The sequence below is a fragment of the Suricata suricatta genome, chromosome 15 (assembly GCF_006229205.1).
Source record: "Suricata suricatta isolate VVHF042 chromosome 15, meerkat_22Aug2017_6uvM2_HiC, whole genome shotgun sequence".
NCBI classification, from domain to species: Eukaryota; Metazoa; Chordata; class Mammalia; order Carnivora; family Herpestidae; genus Suricata; species Suricata suricatta.
The window spans coordinates 141,828-161,021 of record NC_043714.1 but is presented as its reverse complement, the minus strand read 5'-3'; the positions used below and the strand labels follow the sequence as shown (position 1 = coordinate 161,021).

General features: G+C 37.6%; 1 protein-coding gene across 1 annotated transcript in view; it reads right to left on the bottom strand.

Moving 5' to 3' along the window:
• The window catches only part of SPIDR (scaffold protein involved in DNA repair), a gene marked incomplete at its 5' end in the record, with an annotated part of 427,634 nt that overhangs the window by 279,309 nt on the left and 129,131 nt on the right, over nucleotides 1-19,194 (bottom strand). The window contains 2 exons of the mRNA XM_029923996.1: nucleotides 4,498-4,598; nucleotides 17,984-18,228. Of these exons, the coding sequence (XP_029779856.1) occupies nucleotides 4,498-4,598; nucleotides 17,984-18,228 (346 nt within the window). The remainder of the gene's footprint in view (nucleotides 1-4,497; nucleotides 4,599-17,983; nucleotides 18,229-19,194) is intronic.

Genomic DNA, 19,194 nt, shown 5'->3' with positions numbered 1-19,194 from the left:
ACACACACACACACACACACACACACACACACACACACACACACAATGGAGTATTACATGGCAATGAGAAAGAATGAAATATGGCCATTTGTAGGAAAGTGAATGGACCTTGAGGGTGTCATGCTAAGCGAAATAAGTCAGACGGAGAAGGACAGATACCATATGTTTGCACTCATAGGTCTAACAGAACAGGAGAAACCTAATGGAGGACCAGGGGGAGGGGAAGAGGGAAAGAGAGTTTGGGAGAGAGAGGGATGCAAAACCTGAGAGACTATTGAATACTGAAAATGAACCTAGGGTTGAAGGGGGGAGGAAGGGGGAAAAGAGGTGGTGGTAATGGAGGAGGGCACTTGTGGGGAAGAACACTGGGTGTTATATGAGAACCAATTTGACAATAAAGAATTTTTTAAAAATTAAAAAAAAAAAACCCTACCTAAAAAAAAAAAAAAAAAAGGTTGAAAAAAAAATACTATAAGACACCAAGCAGAGGCTAAGAGATCTCAAAAATAAGAAATTCATGTAAGAGAAAGAAACAAAAAATAAAATCCAAATCTAAAAATGATCAGACTTTAAGAGAAAAATCTATTGGAAATGGGCCATTCATATATCAAATTAATGGATTAGTTTCTAGCTCTTTATTTTTTTATTTTGCTTTTGTCTTTTATTTGTTGTATAATTTATATAACCTCTATCCCCAAATTTGAAAAGGGAAATTATGGGGCACCTGGGTGGCTCAGTCAGTTAAGCATCTGATTCCTGATTTCAGCTCAGGTCATGGTCTCATGGTTTGTGAGACAGCCCCCTGCTTTGGGTTCAGCGCTAAAAGCGCATGGTTTGCTTTGGATTCTCTCTTCCCTTCCCCCACTCTCACTCTCTCTCAACATAAATAATAGTTAAAAAAAAAAAAAAGAAGGAAAATTATAAGGAACATTCCAAATAAGCTATTTGGTGCTTATGAGCCAAATAAAAAGTCATATCCACTCCCTTCATTCCAGGCACCCAGTCACACTTGTGTGACTTGGTATTTTTCTATTCCAACCTCTAGAAGACACTCTGTATTCTGTAATTCGGTCAATTCACTATGAGAAGATAGGACAACAATGTAGAGTGATTTCTATTATATGTTAACATGAATAATTAAGAAGACAGTCTGCTACCTCCCTATCAAAATCCTAAGAATTAAGGGTATCCTACATAAGATTCATAATTTATATAACCTTCAAACTTACATCCTATGCTTCTTAAATTAGTGTTGTCTCAAGAATGCAATATGAAACTACATGTTGAACGACTACCTTTTCCCCAAACAAAAATGACATTTGTGTGAATATTTCTAATTATGCTGGTTCCTTAATCATTTGCCTTCTTAATCCTTTCTCTTTCCTGCCCAAGCGGATAATCTAATGGAGGCCCACATAGATTACTGATTAAGAACAAGGACAACAGAGATAACATCAAACCTGGGGTTACACATGTATACCATATATTCAATCTACAAAATTTTCATCTGGAAAAGAAGAAAAGCAAGGTGAATTGTAGTGCATGATTTTGCATACTAAATAATTTAATATGTAGTAAGCCCTCAGCATTGTACTGCCATATGGTAAACCTCCATGGGATACAACAGTGAAAAGGACAATGTCGAAGAGAAAAAAAAAGACAGAGGCTTCCCCTCACCTTGAGAATATTTACAGTATTTTAAGAATATAAAGTCAACAAAAATTTAGAATAGAAACCTTACTAGACATATAAAGTCCAACCTGGGTGTTTGTTTAATCATCAATATAATATGAAGAGCAAATTGGTAGACGGACTCCTGGGTAGCTCAGTTGGTTAAGCATCTGACTTCGGCTCAGGTCATGATCTCACAGTTTGGAGTTCAAGTCCTGCGTCGGGCTCTGTGCTGACAACTCAGAGCCTGGAGCCTGCTTCAGATTCTGTGGCACCCTCTCTCTCTGCCCCTACCCCGCTTACATTCTTTCTGTCTGTCTCTCTGTCTCTCAAAAAAAAAAAATAAATAACAACAAATTGGTAGGGAAGCGAAAAATTTTATTTTCATGAGGCAGGATGTGGTACCACTGAAAGAACATGACACTCGTGGTCAGGTAGCTAGGGTTCTAGCCCTGTTTCTTCCTTTAATTGAATAATCAGAGCAAGTCACTTCCCTCTTTAGGCCACATACCCTCTCCATCCCCAAAGAGAAGCCTGGACTAGAAGATCTCTAAGAACCCTCAACAATTACAATTCTACCTTTTCATAAGGGAAAGGAAAAAAAGGTGTGGCATGAGCACTAGTGTAGCATATAAATGGCAGTTTCAGTTGTCTGGCTTTTTAAGCGTGCAGTGGCCGGACTCCAAGGGAGAGCTGGGCGTTCCCGTCACTGTTTGCTACCCTCCCCATACCCTGCATTCTTCCCGTCCTGTCTTTTCCGTCCTGCAGCCCATAACCCCATCCCAACCTCTCAAAACAAAGTTGATCCAAATCACTAAGAAATAAAAGTTGCCTCACTGAAATCAAACAAGTCAAATATTTCTATTCAGTCAAAAAGAAATCCAAGCTTCCCATCCTCGTATATAATTACTTCAAAAGAACAGAGGCAAAAGCAGAACAGGAAAGAAGGGGAAGTTTGAGAAGTTAGGTGGCAGGGCCATATTTTTTCTGGTTGAAGCAGAACAGAAGAAATGTATAATGGATAAAACCTCAAATTAAATTCAAACTGATGAGTGACACAAAGTTAAACAGAAACTAGAGGTAAAGGGCAACAGACTCCGAGTCAAGGACATTCACACTTGAGAGGTTAAGTATGTACATGTAAATATTTATAGTAGAACTTGGAAGATTACTGAAAGGTTAAAATGAGATATTATAAAATCACAAAGGATTCTTATTGATTTTTATTAAATAAGTCTTAAAAGAAATAGATCCCAAGTTAATTATAGGGCTACTAGAGTGCTATTTATTATGCTCCACCTCAACAGTGATTAGTTCAAGGAGGGTGCATGTCTCAGTAGATCAATGAAAATCACTTTAGAATTTCTGATAAAATATTAGAAGAGAAGCATTCTTCTTATCAGACTCAAAGTTGTGAATTACCATGTGGAAAAGACCAGTCAATCTTTCCAAACCAATAGGCCTGAAATAAAATTTTCTCCCTGTGGCTTTCAATTATGAATATTATTAAATTCTTCTTTGTGCTTAAGCCAGAGTCACACTGACTTCCCTGAGTAATACAACTCATTGTCAACCTTTATGCATGCCTGGCTTTCTGACTAATGAAAGGAGTTGTGAAGATGATTATTCTAATATCATTTTATATTTAAAAAGATACAAAGTAATAAATTTAACAATGGGCTGATTCAGAGCATCCTATAACCCCAAAAAAAAGTATTCTTGGGTCAGATGTATCAGGTCATCCTGATAACATCTGTCATTTTATAATACTCTCTCATACAAGACTGTGAAAGAGAGAAGAGAGTTGCTAAAAGATAGCTAGGAAGAATTTTACTTCATTTTATTTTTTAAGATTGAAAACTTTTAAGTAATCTCTATATCCAACATGGTGCTAGAACTCACGACTCCAAGATCAAGAGTGAAATGCTCTACCAACTGACCCAGCCAGATGCCAGCTGGGAAGGATTTTAAAGACAATGAACAAAATCAGAATTAAAAAGTCGTCCAGGGAACTGTGCAACAGTTGACAACATACTGGTTAAGGATTTCATCTAGCATGCTTGCTCTATTTTGCACGCTAACATGTGCCAAAATAAATTGTGACCCTATTAAAATGCATATTCCAAGGCACCCTGGAGAAAAAAAACTATTAATAGATGACCATTCCCACCTACCTCTTTTCCCACTCCTAATGGAGATACCACTCAGCAAGAAACCATGTAAAAGAACACAGTCTCACAGAAGAGAGAGCTTTGCTAGGTATATGAAATATTTTTAACATCAAACAATTTTTTAAAAACAAAGATTTCAGTCGCTTGCAGTAGCAACTTTCAAACTACATCTTGCAACTCACTGGAAGGGACTTAGGTCAATTTAGTGAGACTAGGATTATGGGGAAAATAAAAGACAAAGCAGAATACATCACACATATTAAGGTTAGCGTTGTTTATAAAATGTTTCAGGGCTATGTGTGCGTGCATGTTCACTGGGAGATTATATAAGATGTATTTCTTATTAGGGGTCACAGTCACAAAAGTCTGAAAGCTATGACTGAGAGCAAAAAAAAAAAAAAAGTCCTAATACAGAATTCTCCATGTCATATCAAGAGTATGTCTTCTATAGAACTGTGAGAAGATCTACAGAGAGGGATCAGTAGACCCTATAAGAATGGACTCATCTTTCAGAACAATTTCTGAGACCCATAGGATACCTGGAGAAAAAGAAAGTCATGAAAACAGTAATAATCAAATTAATATATCTTAACAAAAAATAATTTTGATTGGCATGTTCTTTATCCAGAGTCTCAGATGTCAGTGCAGACCTTACCTGAAAGTGTCCTTTGGTAAGAAACACACTGATGTCTCCATAAAGAAATGAGGGATCTCTCTCGATTATGCAGTCCATTTAGTCTTTCTGCTAGCCCGCCTCTGTTGAATGAATTACAATGTGTTAAGTTAGTTAAAAGAAAAGCATTAGAATAGTTGGAACATCTGTATTTTATACTCTCCAGCCAGAGACGAATAGATAAAACATGCAAATTTTTAATTATTGGCATTATGTTAATCTTCTTAGAGGCCAAGTCCTCTTAGGTCAATAATCTTTAAGATTTCTTGGAAGCTCAGTTTCCTGATTCTTAGAAATACAAGCTATGCTCAGATCAATTTGACTTTCTTTCTACTCTTTCCAGATTTACTTATTCCACCAACATATACTGATCACTTGTTTCCTGCTCTACCTAGCAAAGTGCTAGAAGCCAGCACCACAAAGAAGGCCGTGAGCCACGCCACAGGGGAGCCTTACAGCCTACTCAACAGACAGAGACAAAACATATCAATTAAAGCGCAGGCCGAATTGTAGTCAAGAATAAAACCCACAAACTGTTGATAGGCAGAACCCTCAAATAAGAGAATTTAGGTATGGGTGCATTATTTGGACCACAAAGACAATTGAGTATTAACTACAAGCACATCACAAAGGTACCAATGTTACAAAACAAAAAAATAAAAAAACAAAAACAAAAACAACTTCCATGTATGGCAAGAAGATGATTAAAATGGACATACTTCACAAAAACCCTTACCTATCAACGAATAATATATATAATATTGTTATATATTATTACACTAATACATAAATATTACACTAATATTTATATATTATATATAATATACATTATATATGTTAAAACTATACTTTGTTATATAATTACACTGTTACATCCTTGTATAATAAATATAATGTAAGAATCATCTTATATATTAACATAATGCTTATATTATGCTAAAATATATTATTAAATGATATATAATATGTAAACTCATTGATATGTATATTATAAACACATACAAACATATATATTATATATTTTTTTTAATTCCATAAACTGCCTATGGTTAGAGAAGTCAGCAGCTCCTAAAAATTTGTGCTCTCAAGAGAAATTAGGATCAGCTGTTAATCACCGTTATGATTATACATAATTTATCAATATATTATTTCATATAATTATGTACCAGCTCACTGATCATTTCATTCCATTATCTCATTTTATTCTAGTAATATACCTTTATTAAGAACAGATATCAGTAACTACTTCACAGATGATAGTAAAATGAGAGCTTAGAGAGAGGTTAAGGAAACTCCGTAACTAGCCAGATGAGGATCTAGTTGTTGAAACCAGAAAAGACTTAGCACAGTGCCTGGCATGTAACCCTTCAAGAGATATTAGTCATTGGTATTATGATTTCATCATGATTTGTACTTGCACCCTATATGCTCTTTCTATTGAAATGTATGAAAAATCTTATTTTCATACATTTTATGTATGCTACCATTACTGCCTACTCTGTTTTTATATAGACACTTGTTTTCCTACAGGCACTATTGTTTCTGAATGTGTGGTAAATATAACAATTTTTTAAAATTCTCATAATCACAAATAAGCCAAAGAACCTCAACCTTACATACACGTCTACCTCTACCTAATATACATGTAAGCTCTTCTTCATGTCATTCTGTTTACAGACAGTAGCTCATTACACTCCTTCCCTAAACAACACTGTAACAGTAGGTACCACTGTCATCCTCATCTTTACACATGATACTGTGAGGCACTGAGAAATCAGACACCCGTGGAAGGTGGCACATGTGCTAAGTGGCACACCTGGAGGCACAGCGTGGCAGTCTGTCTCCAGAGTTCCTAAGTCGAGCTTCAATGATATACCTACTGCCTCTTTTTTTTTTTTTAAGTAGTTAACTGTCACATTGGTTTCCATACAACACCCAGTGCTCTTCCCCACAAGTGCCCTCCTCTATCACCCCCACCTCTTTTCCCCTCTCCCGCTTCCCCTTCAACCCTCAGTTCATTTTCAGCATTCAATAGTCTCTCAAGTTTTGCATCCCTCTCTCTCCCCAACTCTCTGTCCCCCTTCCCCTCTCCATGGTCCTCTGTTAGGTTTCTCCTGTTCTCCTGTTAGACCTGTGAGTGCAAACATATGGGATCTGTCCTTCTCTGCCTGGCTTATTTCGCTTAGTGTGACACCCTCGAGGTCCATCCACTTACCTACTGCCCCTTAAAAAGAAATTCATAATGAACACAAGGGAAAAAAAAAGCAAAACCGTGTATTCTTTGTACAATGATCTAGACAGTTACTTGTCAAATGTTGGTTTTCAATCCTATGACTATGAAGAAAAGGGAAAAAAGACAAAATGCAATCAGAGAGCAGTATATGGTTAAGGCCAACCCCCGAGTAAACTATAAAATCTCATAAGAAAACTGTAGGAATTATAAGATGAAAAGTAAAAAGAATAAAAACAAATGTGCAACAGTTCTTTGTATGTTGAAATATCTAGAGCTATAAGATAGAATCAGCATTTGAGCTTGCTTTTCTAGTCATTAGGAGATGTACTAGTGCTTCACAGAATGTCTCTGCTCCAGTCTGCCCAGAGAAGTTATTGTCAGATGCACCAAAGCTTAGGAACGGAAACACCACCCCCTCTAATCAACAATCATAATTTCAGTGAAAACCTATCCTATATTATTTTTTTAAAAAAGTCATCCAGGAGGTTCAAGAAGGCCCTGCTTTCACCTTCTACACTGTAGGTGGGAATGAAAACTGGAGTAGCCGCTCTGGAAAACAGTGTGGAGGTTCCCAAAAAAATTAACAATTGAGCTCCCCTATGACCCAGCAATAGCCCTGCTAGGGATCTACCCAAGAGATACAGAAATGCTGATGCACAGGGGCACATGCACCCCAGTGTTCGTAGCGGCACTGTCAACAATAGCCAAAGCATGGAAAGAGCCTAAATGTCCATCACCTGATGAGTGGATCAAGAAGATGTGGTTTATGTATACAATGGAGTACTACATGGTGATGAGAAAGAATGAAATATGGCCATTTGTAGCAACATGGATGGAACTTGAGGTTATTATGCTAAGTGAAATAAGGCAGAGAAGGACAGATACCATATGTTTCCACTTATAAGTGGAACAGGAGAAACTTAACAGAGGACCATAGGGGAGAGGAAGGGGGAAAAAATAGTTAAGGAGAGGGAGGGAGACAAAACACAAGAGACTCTCAAATACAGAGAACAAACTGAGGGTTGATGGGGGGTGGCAGAGAGGGGAAAATGGGCAATGGGTATGGAGGAGGACACTTGTTTGGATGATCATTAGGTATTATAAGGACAATAAACTATATTAAACTTCACAGTAAACTAAACAAATAAATATTTTTTAAAAAGAAGGTCCTGCTTGTGTACATGCAAATTAATTTTTACTTTCTTTCTTTTTTTTTTTTTTTACAGTTCCACTGAAGTCTAATTGACAAATAAACTAAGATATTTAAAGTATACATTGTGGTGATTTGATACTTGTATACATTGTGAAAGGATTCCTCCTATCCAGTTAATTAACAAATCCATTGCCACACATACCTAACTTTCATGTGTGTATATGAGAACACTGAAGCTTTAGTCTCCTAGCAAATTTCAACTATAAAATACAATGTTATCAACATTAATCCTTGTGTTTTACTTTAATTTCTTTTTATAGTAACACCAGATTTTATTGTTCTTCAAACAATCTGAAAACTACTACAGCTTGTCAAAGTTCAAAGATAGTAGCTATTACTGTATTTTACTTTAAATCGTCAGAACTTATTCATCTTGTACCTGGTACCATTTTACCAAATTTTCCACAACTGGCACCGGCAGCCACTTTATTACTCTCTGTTTCTAGGAGTTTAACTTCTTCTTTTTTGGTTTTAGATTCCACTTATAAGTGATATCATGCAGTACTTGTCTTTCTTGGTCTGGCTTATCTAACTTAGCATCATGCCTCAAGGCCCATCTTTGTTGTCACAAATGGCAGGCCTTCCATCTTTCTCATGGCTGTGTGATACTCCAGTGTGTGTGTGTGTGTGTGTGTGTGCGCGCGCGCATGCGTACATGTGCATGCATGCACACACGCCACATCTTAGTATCCATTTGTCCACTGGCTGAGTTTGTTTCCACATATTAACTATACTGACGAATGCTATGATAAACATGAGACTGTAAATACCTCTTTGATATCCCGTTTTCATTTCCTATGGATATATTACTGAAAGAATTGGTGGATCATAAGTTTGTTCTGTTTTTTTGTTTTGTTTTTTAGAGATTCCCATTCTGTTTTTCTTAGTGGTTGTGCCAATTTAGATTTCTACCAACAGTGCATATGGTTTCTCTTTTCTCTATATCCCCACCAAGAATTCTTATCTCTAGTCTTTCTGAGGACAGCCATTCTAACAGGTGTGAGTGGTATCTCACTGAGTCTTGACATATTACCCTGATGATTAGTGATGTTGAGCACCTTTTCATGTGCCTGTTGGCCATTTGTATGTCTTCTTTGGATAAGTATCTATTCAGTTCCTCTACCCATTTTTAGTTGGATTGTTTTTGTTTTTGTTTTGTTATTGAGTTGTAGGTAGGTGTTCATTAGGTATTTTGGATATCAATCTTTTGATGGATATATGACTTGCAAATATTTTCTCCCTTACAGAATGCCTTTTTCATTGTGTTAATGGTTTTCTTTTGTGGTTTTGAAGCTTTTCAACTTGGTGCAGTTCCACTTTAATTTTGCTTCCACTGCCTTTGCTTTTGGCATCAAAATTTTTTTAAAAACCCTGCCATGACCTATGTCACGGAACTTACCCCAGGTCTTCATTTAAAAGTTTTATGGTTTATGGTCTTACATTCAAATCTTTAATACATTTTGAGTGGGTTTTTGTGTATGGCATAAGATTGTAGTCTAGTTTCATTCTTTTGCATGTGGCTATCGAGTTTTCCCAAAACCATTTATTGAAGGGATTGTTCTTTCCCCATTGTATATTCTTGGTTCCTCCGTCACAAAGAAATTGACCATATATACAAATGGACTATTATGATCATTGAAATATATGTCTGTTTTTATACCAATAATGCCATGCTGTTTTGATTGCTACTCCCTTGTAATATCGTTTGAAATCAGGAAGTGTGATGCCTCCAGCTTTGTTCTTTCTCCATATTGTTTTGGCTTTTTCAAGCCTTTTTTGGTTCCATGCAAATTTTAGGATTGTTTGTTCTATTTCTGGGGAAAAGGCCATTGGAATTTTGCAAGGGGTTGCGCTGAATCTGTAGACTGCTTTGGGCAGTATTAACATAGTAACAATATTAATTCTTCCAATCAATGAGCACATTTATTTTTGTCTTCGTTGATTTCTTTCATCAATGTCTTGTACTTTGAGTGTACAGTACTTTTCTTCATTGGTGAAATTTCTACCTACGTATTTTCACCTTTTTGTAATTCGGATTTTTATCTTCATTTCTCTTTTGGATAGTATATAAAAATACAACTACTTTTTGTATACTGATTTTCTATCATGCAACTTCACTGAATTCATTTACTAATTCTAACAGTTTGTTGATGGTCTTTAGGGTTTTCTACATATAATATCATGTCATCTGTAAATAGGGACTGTTTTACTTTTTCCTCTGCAATTTGAATGCCTTTTATTTCTTTTTCTTGCCAAACTGTTGTGGCTAGGACTTCTAGTTATCTGTTGAATAAAAGTGACAAGAGCTGGCATCCTTGTCCTTTTTGTTATCATAGGAATATCATGTCAGTTGTAGGCTTACTATATGTGGCCTTTTTGTGTTGAGGTACATTCTCTCTATACTCAAATTATTGGCACTTTTTCTCATGAATTGATATTGATACTTGTCAAAAGCATTTTATGCCTCTATCAAGATACCCTATGACTGTTCTTCTTCATGTTGTTAATGTGGTATGTATACCATGTTGACTGATTTGTGTATGTTGAACCATCCTGACATTCTTGGAATCAATCCAGTTGACCATTGAACCTTTTTCCAATTTGGTTTGCTAAAACTTTATTGGGGATGTTTATGTCTATGTTGATCAGAGATACTAGTCTATACCTTTCTTGTGGTGTCTTTGATGTTAGTATCAGAGTAATACCTTGAAAAATGAGTTTGGAAGGATTCCCTCCTCTTTCACTTTTTGAAAGAGTTTGAGAAGGATTGGTATTAGTTCATCTTTAATTATTACGTAGACTTCACCAGTGAAGGCACCTGTGGTCTAGACTTCTTTGTTGAGAGTATTTTGATTACTGATTCAATCTCCTTACAAGTAATCTGTTCAGATTTTCTATTTCTTCCTGCTTCAGTCTTAATAGGTTGTATGTTGTTAGGGTTTATCTATTTCTCTTAGGTTGTCCAATTTTTCAGTGTGTAATTGTTCACAGTAGTCTCTCATGACCCTCTGTATTTCTGTGGTATCAACTGTAATGCTTCCTCTTGCATATCTAATTTTATTTATTTGTACCTTTCTTTTTCATTTCTTGGTATGTCTTGATAAGGCTTTGTCTATTTTTTTATCTTTTCCCAAAATCATCATATGATTTTAATCAAGTTAAAGACTTGTTTTGTTGCCTATTATCTGATCTATCCTGAAAAATGTTCCAGGTGCTCGAGAAGAATGTGTCCTTTGCTGTTTTTAGATGTAATGTCCTATAAATTTCTGTTATGTCCATCTGATATGTCTATATGTCTAATGTTTCCTTAATGATTTTGCCTGGATGACCTAGCTATTGTTGAAAGTGGAGTGCTGTAGTCCTCTAATATTGTATTTCTGTCTTCTTTAGTATCTGTCAGATTTGTTTCATATATTTAGGTGCTTCTATGTTGGGTATATAAGTATTTACAATTGTTATATCCTCTTGATTAACTGATACCTTTGCGAAAACAAAATGTTCATGTTTTTGTTATAGTTTATGGCTGAAAGTCTGTTTTGTCTGATATAAGTATAGCAAGCCCTGCCTTCTTTGGATTTCCGTTTTCATGGAATATGGTTTTGTATTTTCTTACTTTCAGTCCATATGATCCTTTAAGGAGTGAGTGAATTTCTTATAGGCAGCATATAGTTGGGTCTTGTTCTTTTATCCATTCATCCACTCTGTCTTTTGATTGGACAACTTAATCTATTTACACTTAAAGTAATTATTGATAGATCTGGAGTTACTGTTGCCATTTTGTTGTTTTCTGGCTTTTTTGTAATACATTTGTTCCTTTCTACTCTTTGTCTTTTCCATTTTAATTTGATGATTTTCTACAGTTCTTTGTATTGATTCCCTTTATCTTTTTTATATCTATTACAGGTTTTTGCTTTGTGGTTACCATGAGGTTTATAAGACATCTTATATTTAAGCTATAATAACTTAAGTTCAAATGCATACTAGAGCTCTATTTATTCCTCCCTCTTATGATGCTTTATGTTTTTGATGTCACAAGTTACAGCTTTTTACCTTGTTTAACCATTAACACATTTTTGCAGTTATAGATTTTTTAATGCTTTTGTCTTTTAATCTTCATACTATAAGTGATTTACCCACCACGACTACACATTAGAATATCCTGAAATTGGGGCGCCTGGGTGGCTCAGTCGGTTAAGCCTCCCACTTCAGCTCGGGTCATGATCTCACGCTCGTGGGTTCAAGCCATGCGTCAGGCTCTGTGCTGACAGCTAGCTCAGAGCCTGGAGCCTGCTTCCGGTTCTGTGTCTCCTTCTCTCTCTGCCCCTCCCTCTCTCATGCTCTGTCTCTGTCTGTATCAAAAATAAATAAAAAAACATTAAAAAAAATTAAAAATAAAAAAAAATAGAATATCCTGAAATTTATATGTTTACATTTACCAGTGAGATTTATACTTTCATGCTCTCTCCTGTTACCAGTGTCCTTTTGTTTCAGCTTGAATAAGTCCCTTTAGCATTTCTTCTAAGGCTAGGCTAACGTTGATGAACTCCTTTAGCTTTCGCAGGTGTATAAAACTCTTATTTTCTCTTTCAGTTGAGAAAGACAACTTTTCTGGGTAGGATATTTTTGGTTGGTAGCTTTTTTACTTTTAGAACATTGATAGGTCATGCCACTTCCTTCTTGCCTGCCAAGTTCCTGCTAAAAATCCACTGACAGTCTCATGAGGGTTACCTTGTACATAAGAAGTTGATTTTCTCTTGCTGCTTTTAAAATTCTCTTCTTGGGGCACCTGAGTGGCTCAGTCAGTTAAGTGGCTGACTTCGAATCAGGTCATGGTCTCACAGTCCGTGGATTTGAGCCCCACATCAGGCTCTGTGCTGACAGCTAGCTCAGAGCCTGGAGCCTGCTTCTGATTCTGTGTCTCCCTCTCTCTCTGCCCCTCCCCATCCACATTCTGTCTCTCTCTCTCTCTCTCTCTCAAAATAAAAGACATAAAAAAATTTTTTTTAATTCTCTTCTTTAATTTTTGATAATTATGTCACTTCATATGGGTTTCTTGGATTCATTTTATCTAGAACTCAATGAACTTCTTGGATCTAGAGGCCTGCTTCTTTCCCCAGATTGTGGAAGTTTTGAGACATTATTTCTTTGAACAAGCTTTCTGTTCCTTTCTGTCTCTTTTCTCCTTCTGGGACAAGCATAACATAAATATTCATCCACTTTATGGTATCCTTTAAGCCCCTTAAGTATCTCCAGGCTTTTTCATTCCTTTCTCGTTTTGTTCCTATGTTTAGATGAATTCCATTGCCCTTTCATTGTCACTTATGTGCATTTCACTACGGTCTGTTTCTGGAGTTTTTCTTGCTCTTTTGGGGGAATATATTCCTGTTTCGTCATTATTCTTGAGTCTCTGTGTTGATTTCTATTCATTAGGTAAAATAGCCACCTCTCGGAGTCTTTATAGAGTGATCTTGTGTAGGTGATGAACCTTATTGTTCAGGCTGGCCTGAGTTCTTTCTGAGTTGTCTTCCAAACCTCTGTGGAAGTCAAAGCTGCATTTTCGGTTCCTAGTGGCTGCCGGTAGTTGGAGGTCGAATACCTGTCAGTGTGCCAAAGAGTAGGATCTCAGTCAGCACCTAGATATAGGCTGCTTAAAAGCTGCTCTTAAAGTAGCCCGGCAGCTAGACCTCCTTCATGGAAAGACTGGGAGCTGGGCACTTTTCTCTGCTCCTTCTGCTCTGTCTTCAAGAGACAGTCAGGTAAGAATTGCATCCTTATTTGCCACCATCCTGTGGGACCCAGAAACCACAAGTCCTTCTGGCTATTAGGGCCAGGAGATCAAGAGATATACCCTCTGGGAGACACTGGAGACCTAGAATGTGCAGGGAGATGTCATCTGCTGATCTCCCTGACCTCCAGGAGGATGGCAGTAGGCACTTAGCTGTGTCTTTTAAGTTAGGCAGCTTTCAAGAAAACACTGGAAGATGAGTGTCATCTACTCCCTCTGTGCTGAGCCCTGGAGGGAAAACAACAAGTCCAAGCCAGGCTAGTAACTATTTTTTGTTTGCTATAGTCTTGTGGGTATTATGTACACAAGTCCTGCTGGCTTTCAGAGCCAGATGCTTTTTAGAGGATCATCTTTTCAGTGGAAAGTCTTAAAAACTGGGGTGCTATAGGGTGAGTTCAAACTCTTTGCACGTCATGAAAAACCAAGGAGTTATGAATTCCCTACCTATTGTATGTGACTATGCCTGGGGTGGGATTTATGGTTAGACTGTGTCTTACCCTTTCCTACCTGTTTCAATGTGGCTATTTTCTAATTCATCCAGTGTATACGAGTTGCTCAGTTTCTGGATTTCGTTCAAAGGGAACTGCTTCATGTGTAGCTACATATTTGGCATGTCCATGGGAAAAGGGAGTCCAAGAGGTTCTTATATGGCCATCTTGGATCGGGGCCTCCAAATGGTTCTTGTCAATATAGTCAGGAAAGTTATTCACAGATAAAATCCAAAACACCGATGCAGAATAAAAAATTCACTAACCAAGTTGAGATATTCTAATTATCTTTTATATAAAAAAATTGATTGGTAACCTATCTGAAAATAATCCTGGCATCAATCCAACAGGCTAAACATTTCTACAAAACCAATATGAAGTGAAAAAGAATGATTCAAAAATATTCCAACATTTCCCAAAAAAGCTCATTGAAATATTTTTAATAAGCTACATAAAATGAGGACAAAATAATTTAAATAAATGTAGTATAATGTATTCAAGTTTTGCTTTCTGTTAGATGTAATAGACAAGTAGAAAATAACTTTATCATAAGAATAGGCTGTGATCCTGAACTGCAACTCCCATCTCTCCTCTCTGTTCCACACACTAGACATGGGGGGCCAGGAAGGGCCAGTCTTGCTCTTTGTGGAGGCTCACAATTTTACAGCCTCCCTTATACTACAGCTGTGCAGCACAGAGGGAGAGGAACAGCCCATCCCTACCCCAGCAGTGAGCACCTCCAGGGCTGTACCAGCCATCCCCTGGAGGCCTTATCTTTGGGCGTTAGGCCACCAGTCTTCCAATCCATCTCATTCCCCATCCCTTGAAGTCCTCCTCCACACACACACACACACACACACACACACACACACAGGCGAATATTATTCAGCCACAATAAAGAAGGGACTCCTATCATTCATGACAACATGGGTGGACCTTGAGAGCGTTAAGTTAAATAAGTCAGACAGTGAAAGACACATACTGTATGATCCCACATGTATGTGGTATTCTGAAACAACAACAATAACCACAACAAAAACACCACAAGGTCACAGAGAAAAAGATCAGAGTTGTGGTAACCAGAGGTGGCAGTGGGGGTGGAACCGGAGGATCGTGGCCAAGGAGCACAAGTTTCTCATGGTGCGTAAGTACTGGACATGTAACATACAGATGCCGAGGACGGTGGTTAATGAACACTGCTGTATAGTATATTGGAAATCTGGTTTAGAGTCGATCCTATAAGATCTTATATCACAAGGAGAAAAATCTTTTTTTTTCTCTTTGTATCCGTTTGAGGTGATGATGTTAACTAAACTTATGGTGGCCATCATTTCACAATGTATGTAAGTCAAGACATTACGCTATACACCTTAAACAGTGCTTTCTATCATTTATATTTTCACAAAATGAAAAAAAAGAACACAATAAATGTAAAAGGAGATTAATTACTACTAAAATGCAGACCAACATTCTACTTTAAAAGTAAAAGGGGGGAGTGACAGAATATGAACAAGTCATAGAACTAACCACACAAAATAGAAACCTTCATGCATTCTTGCCAAATACGTCTACAAAAGAATTCAATGCCAAACAGATAGTGGGAAAAAGCCTCCAATTTTTGTTTGAGAGGACAGAAGCAAAACAATAATAAAAACTCAGACCCAGTAAATCAACTATACAAAGAATGTAGATGGTTGATTCACAATAGAGAAAGAGGCTAACAATTCCCTCCCTCATGAAGAGAAGAAAAGAAAAGAAGACAAACCCCCCCCTCTCGCTTCAGGTCAGGCCACGTCAGCTCCACAAAATGCCCTTCCCCCCGCCCGCTGACCAGTCTCGGTCCCCTTTTCTGCTTTCCTTCCACAAAGTTCATCTCTTTCTGACATTACTTCCACTTCACCTCTTGCATCTTCATCAGGCATCCTCTTCACACAGAACACACAACAGTGCCCAGCACATAGTAGGCCCTCAATAGGGCTGTGGACGTGGCTTTCTGTAATTACGTGGCATTAACTTCAAAAACAAGGACATTCAAATACCTCTAATTATCTTCCTTTCCTGTTCTTCCCAAAGACTATTACAAACTACCACCGTTCTCTTTTGAGGCTTAACCTCTCCACTCTGGGCATTATACCTTCTGAGTTATCTTAGGTTATGAGCATACACGTATGGTGAATAAGCATCAACAAGCTCACGATGCCACATCCTTCCTGCTGGACTCTGTCATCTCCTTACGCTCTTCCCTCTACTCCTGTGCTCAAGACAGGCCTCTCCTCCCCCGCCTGCCCTCCTTCACCTCCTTCCCCTGGACACGGGCAGAGCAATTGTTCCCAACTGCCCTCTCTCTACTGGGTCCTCCTCGTTACTTTCTAAATAGGCCTCACCTTTCATCTGATGTCTCTTTGGACCCAAGATCCCCTTTAAGCCACTAGCAGCTCATCTCCACATTCGACCTCTCACCTCAAGTCCGAGTCTTAGAAGTGACAGCACTGTCTCCACTCTTACACCACTGGGTCCTCAGTATACATTACATCCTCCCCTTCTTTATGTCACCATTTCTTGAAACAGATCCACAACCTGTGCTTTTCATCGCCACATTACTCTTTCTAAGGAAACTCCTTTTTCTTGAAACTCTCAACTAAGTTTACTTTTGTGGCACTGCTTCCCACAAGTTCTTTCACTGAAATTTTATTTTCATTGCTTTGTTCTAATGTAAAACACAAAGAGGGGGCACCTGGCTGGCTTAGGCAGTTCAGTGTCCAACTTCGGCTCAGGTCATGATCTCATAGTTTGTGGGCTCAAGCCCCACGTCAGGCTCTGTGCTGACAGCTTGCTCAGAGCCTGGAGCCTGCTTCCGATTCTGTGTCTCCTCCTCTCTCTGCCCCTCCCCCATTCATGCTCTGTCTCACAAAAATAAATAAATGTAAAAAAAAAAAAAAAAAAAAACCAAAGAGACCATGTATTACACAGAGTTGGTTCACGGCTCTTACAAGGCACACCCTCAGCCCCTTCGCCTCAGGCCTCGATGGCCTGGCCCTGGAGGTTCTCCGTACACATACCAGCTGGTTCCCTAGCTGTGTCTTTGCTCTCTCGTACATCTTTGTATTTCCAAGTATTCCTTTGGATAATCTCTGTAACTGTACTTGTAAAAGTAATTTAAATATATTTCTATTTTCTTCTTTAAACTTTTTTCAAAAACAGAAATAGTCATTTACTTGTCTTCATTGTCTAAGTATCTGTAACACTGATGCTCAATACAATTTGATAAACTCAAACCGTCCCACTACGAAAGGCAGTCACATAAGCTGTTATGACTGAGACAGTAAACGCTTGACTTGGGATGAACCGTTCCCTTACTCACAGCCAGAAGTTACAACTGCTATAACTGCTTACTGAATTTACAATTCTATTCTGCCAAGTTTGCTCTCCAAGTAAACAAGTTAAGTATTTTTAAATTCACATTTTAGGTATTTGGATTTTTTTTAATTTTATTTATTTACTTTGAGAAAGGGAGAGACAGAGAGACAGCCGGGAAGGGGCAGAGAGAGAAGGAAAGAGAGAGAATCCCAGGCAGGCTCCATACTACTAGCACAGAGTCCAATGAAGGGATTAAACCCATGAACTATGACCTGAGCCAAAACCTAGAGTCGGACCTTAACCAACTAAGCTACCCAGATGCCTCAGGGATTTGGATTTTTAAAGAAACATAACAACTCTCTAAACAAGTATTTAAAGAGATGTAATATAACCTTAGAAACTTCTTCTTTGCTGATGGTTCTGGAGTCCTGGGAAATGTCTGCTTCTGGTGCGCGTACAAAGTGGTGTCTCCAGATTTCACCTTCTGTCTTACTAGTTTCTCTTTTACCTCTCTAACATCAGATCCAAAATCCATGTGGTTTTTGGGAGAGGATTCTGAATCAATGACCAAGACATTCTCTGAGTCATCTTCCTTTTCACTATCTGATGAATATTCCAGAATCTCTGTAGAATTTTTCTGAAAAAAAAATTAAGAGAAATGCAATTAAATTTTGAGACCTCTATATTCAACAAGTCCATATTTAGGTACACCGGTTATTCCATTTTCTTCTGTTTTATTCATCAATACAACTCTGTAAATACAGTTATTTGTAGGTTAAACTTTTATTTTGACACAACATCCAAAGTAAAAAAAAGCCACATACACCAACACAAGAGGGTGTTAAGCCAATTGTAAGCCAGATATATCTTGTAAAACCAACCATATCCAGTGTAAATATTTCAATCTTCCCTTGGTAAACTAAAATAAATGTGCCCCATATATAGTCAGTCTCAAAAACTTAATAACATCAACTTAAATGGTTGATGATAATCATTGTAATCTAATATCGGGAAAAAAGTATTTTCTGGGTTTTGAAATTTAATGTGGGATAAATAATGCTATTTGTAATAAACCAAATACAAATAAAATTGCCTCTTCAGGTGTTAACCACTTAGCTTACTAAAGGAGTCTACAAGAATAAAGACATAAACTTCACTTTTCTAGCACAATTCCAATAAGTATTTTCAAGAGACAAGTCTAAAATGGCTAATATCCAGCACTGTTAAACAGCAGTGGTGAGAGTGGACACCCCTGTTGTGTTCCTGATCTCAGGGGGAAAGCTCTCAATTTTTCTCCACTGAGGATGATATTATCTGTAGGCTTTTCATAAATTGCTTTTATGACGTTTAAGTAAGTTCCTTCTATTCTGACTTTCTCAAGGGTTTTTATTAAGAAAGGGGGCTGTATTTTGTCAAATGCCAACAGACACATGAAACGATGCTCAGCATCACTCATCATCAGGGAAATACAAATCAAAACCTCACTGAGATCCCACCTCACGCCAGTCAGGGTGGCTAAAATAAACAAATCAAGAGACTATAGATGCTGGCCAGGGTGTGGAGAGACGAGCACCCTCCTACAATGCTGGTGGGAATATGAACT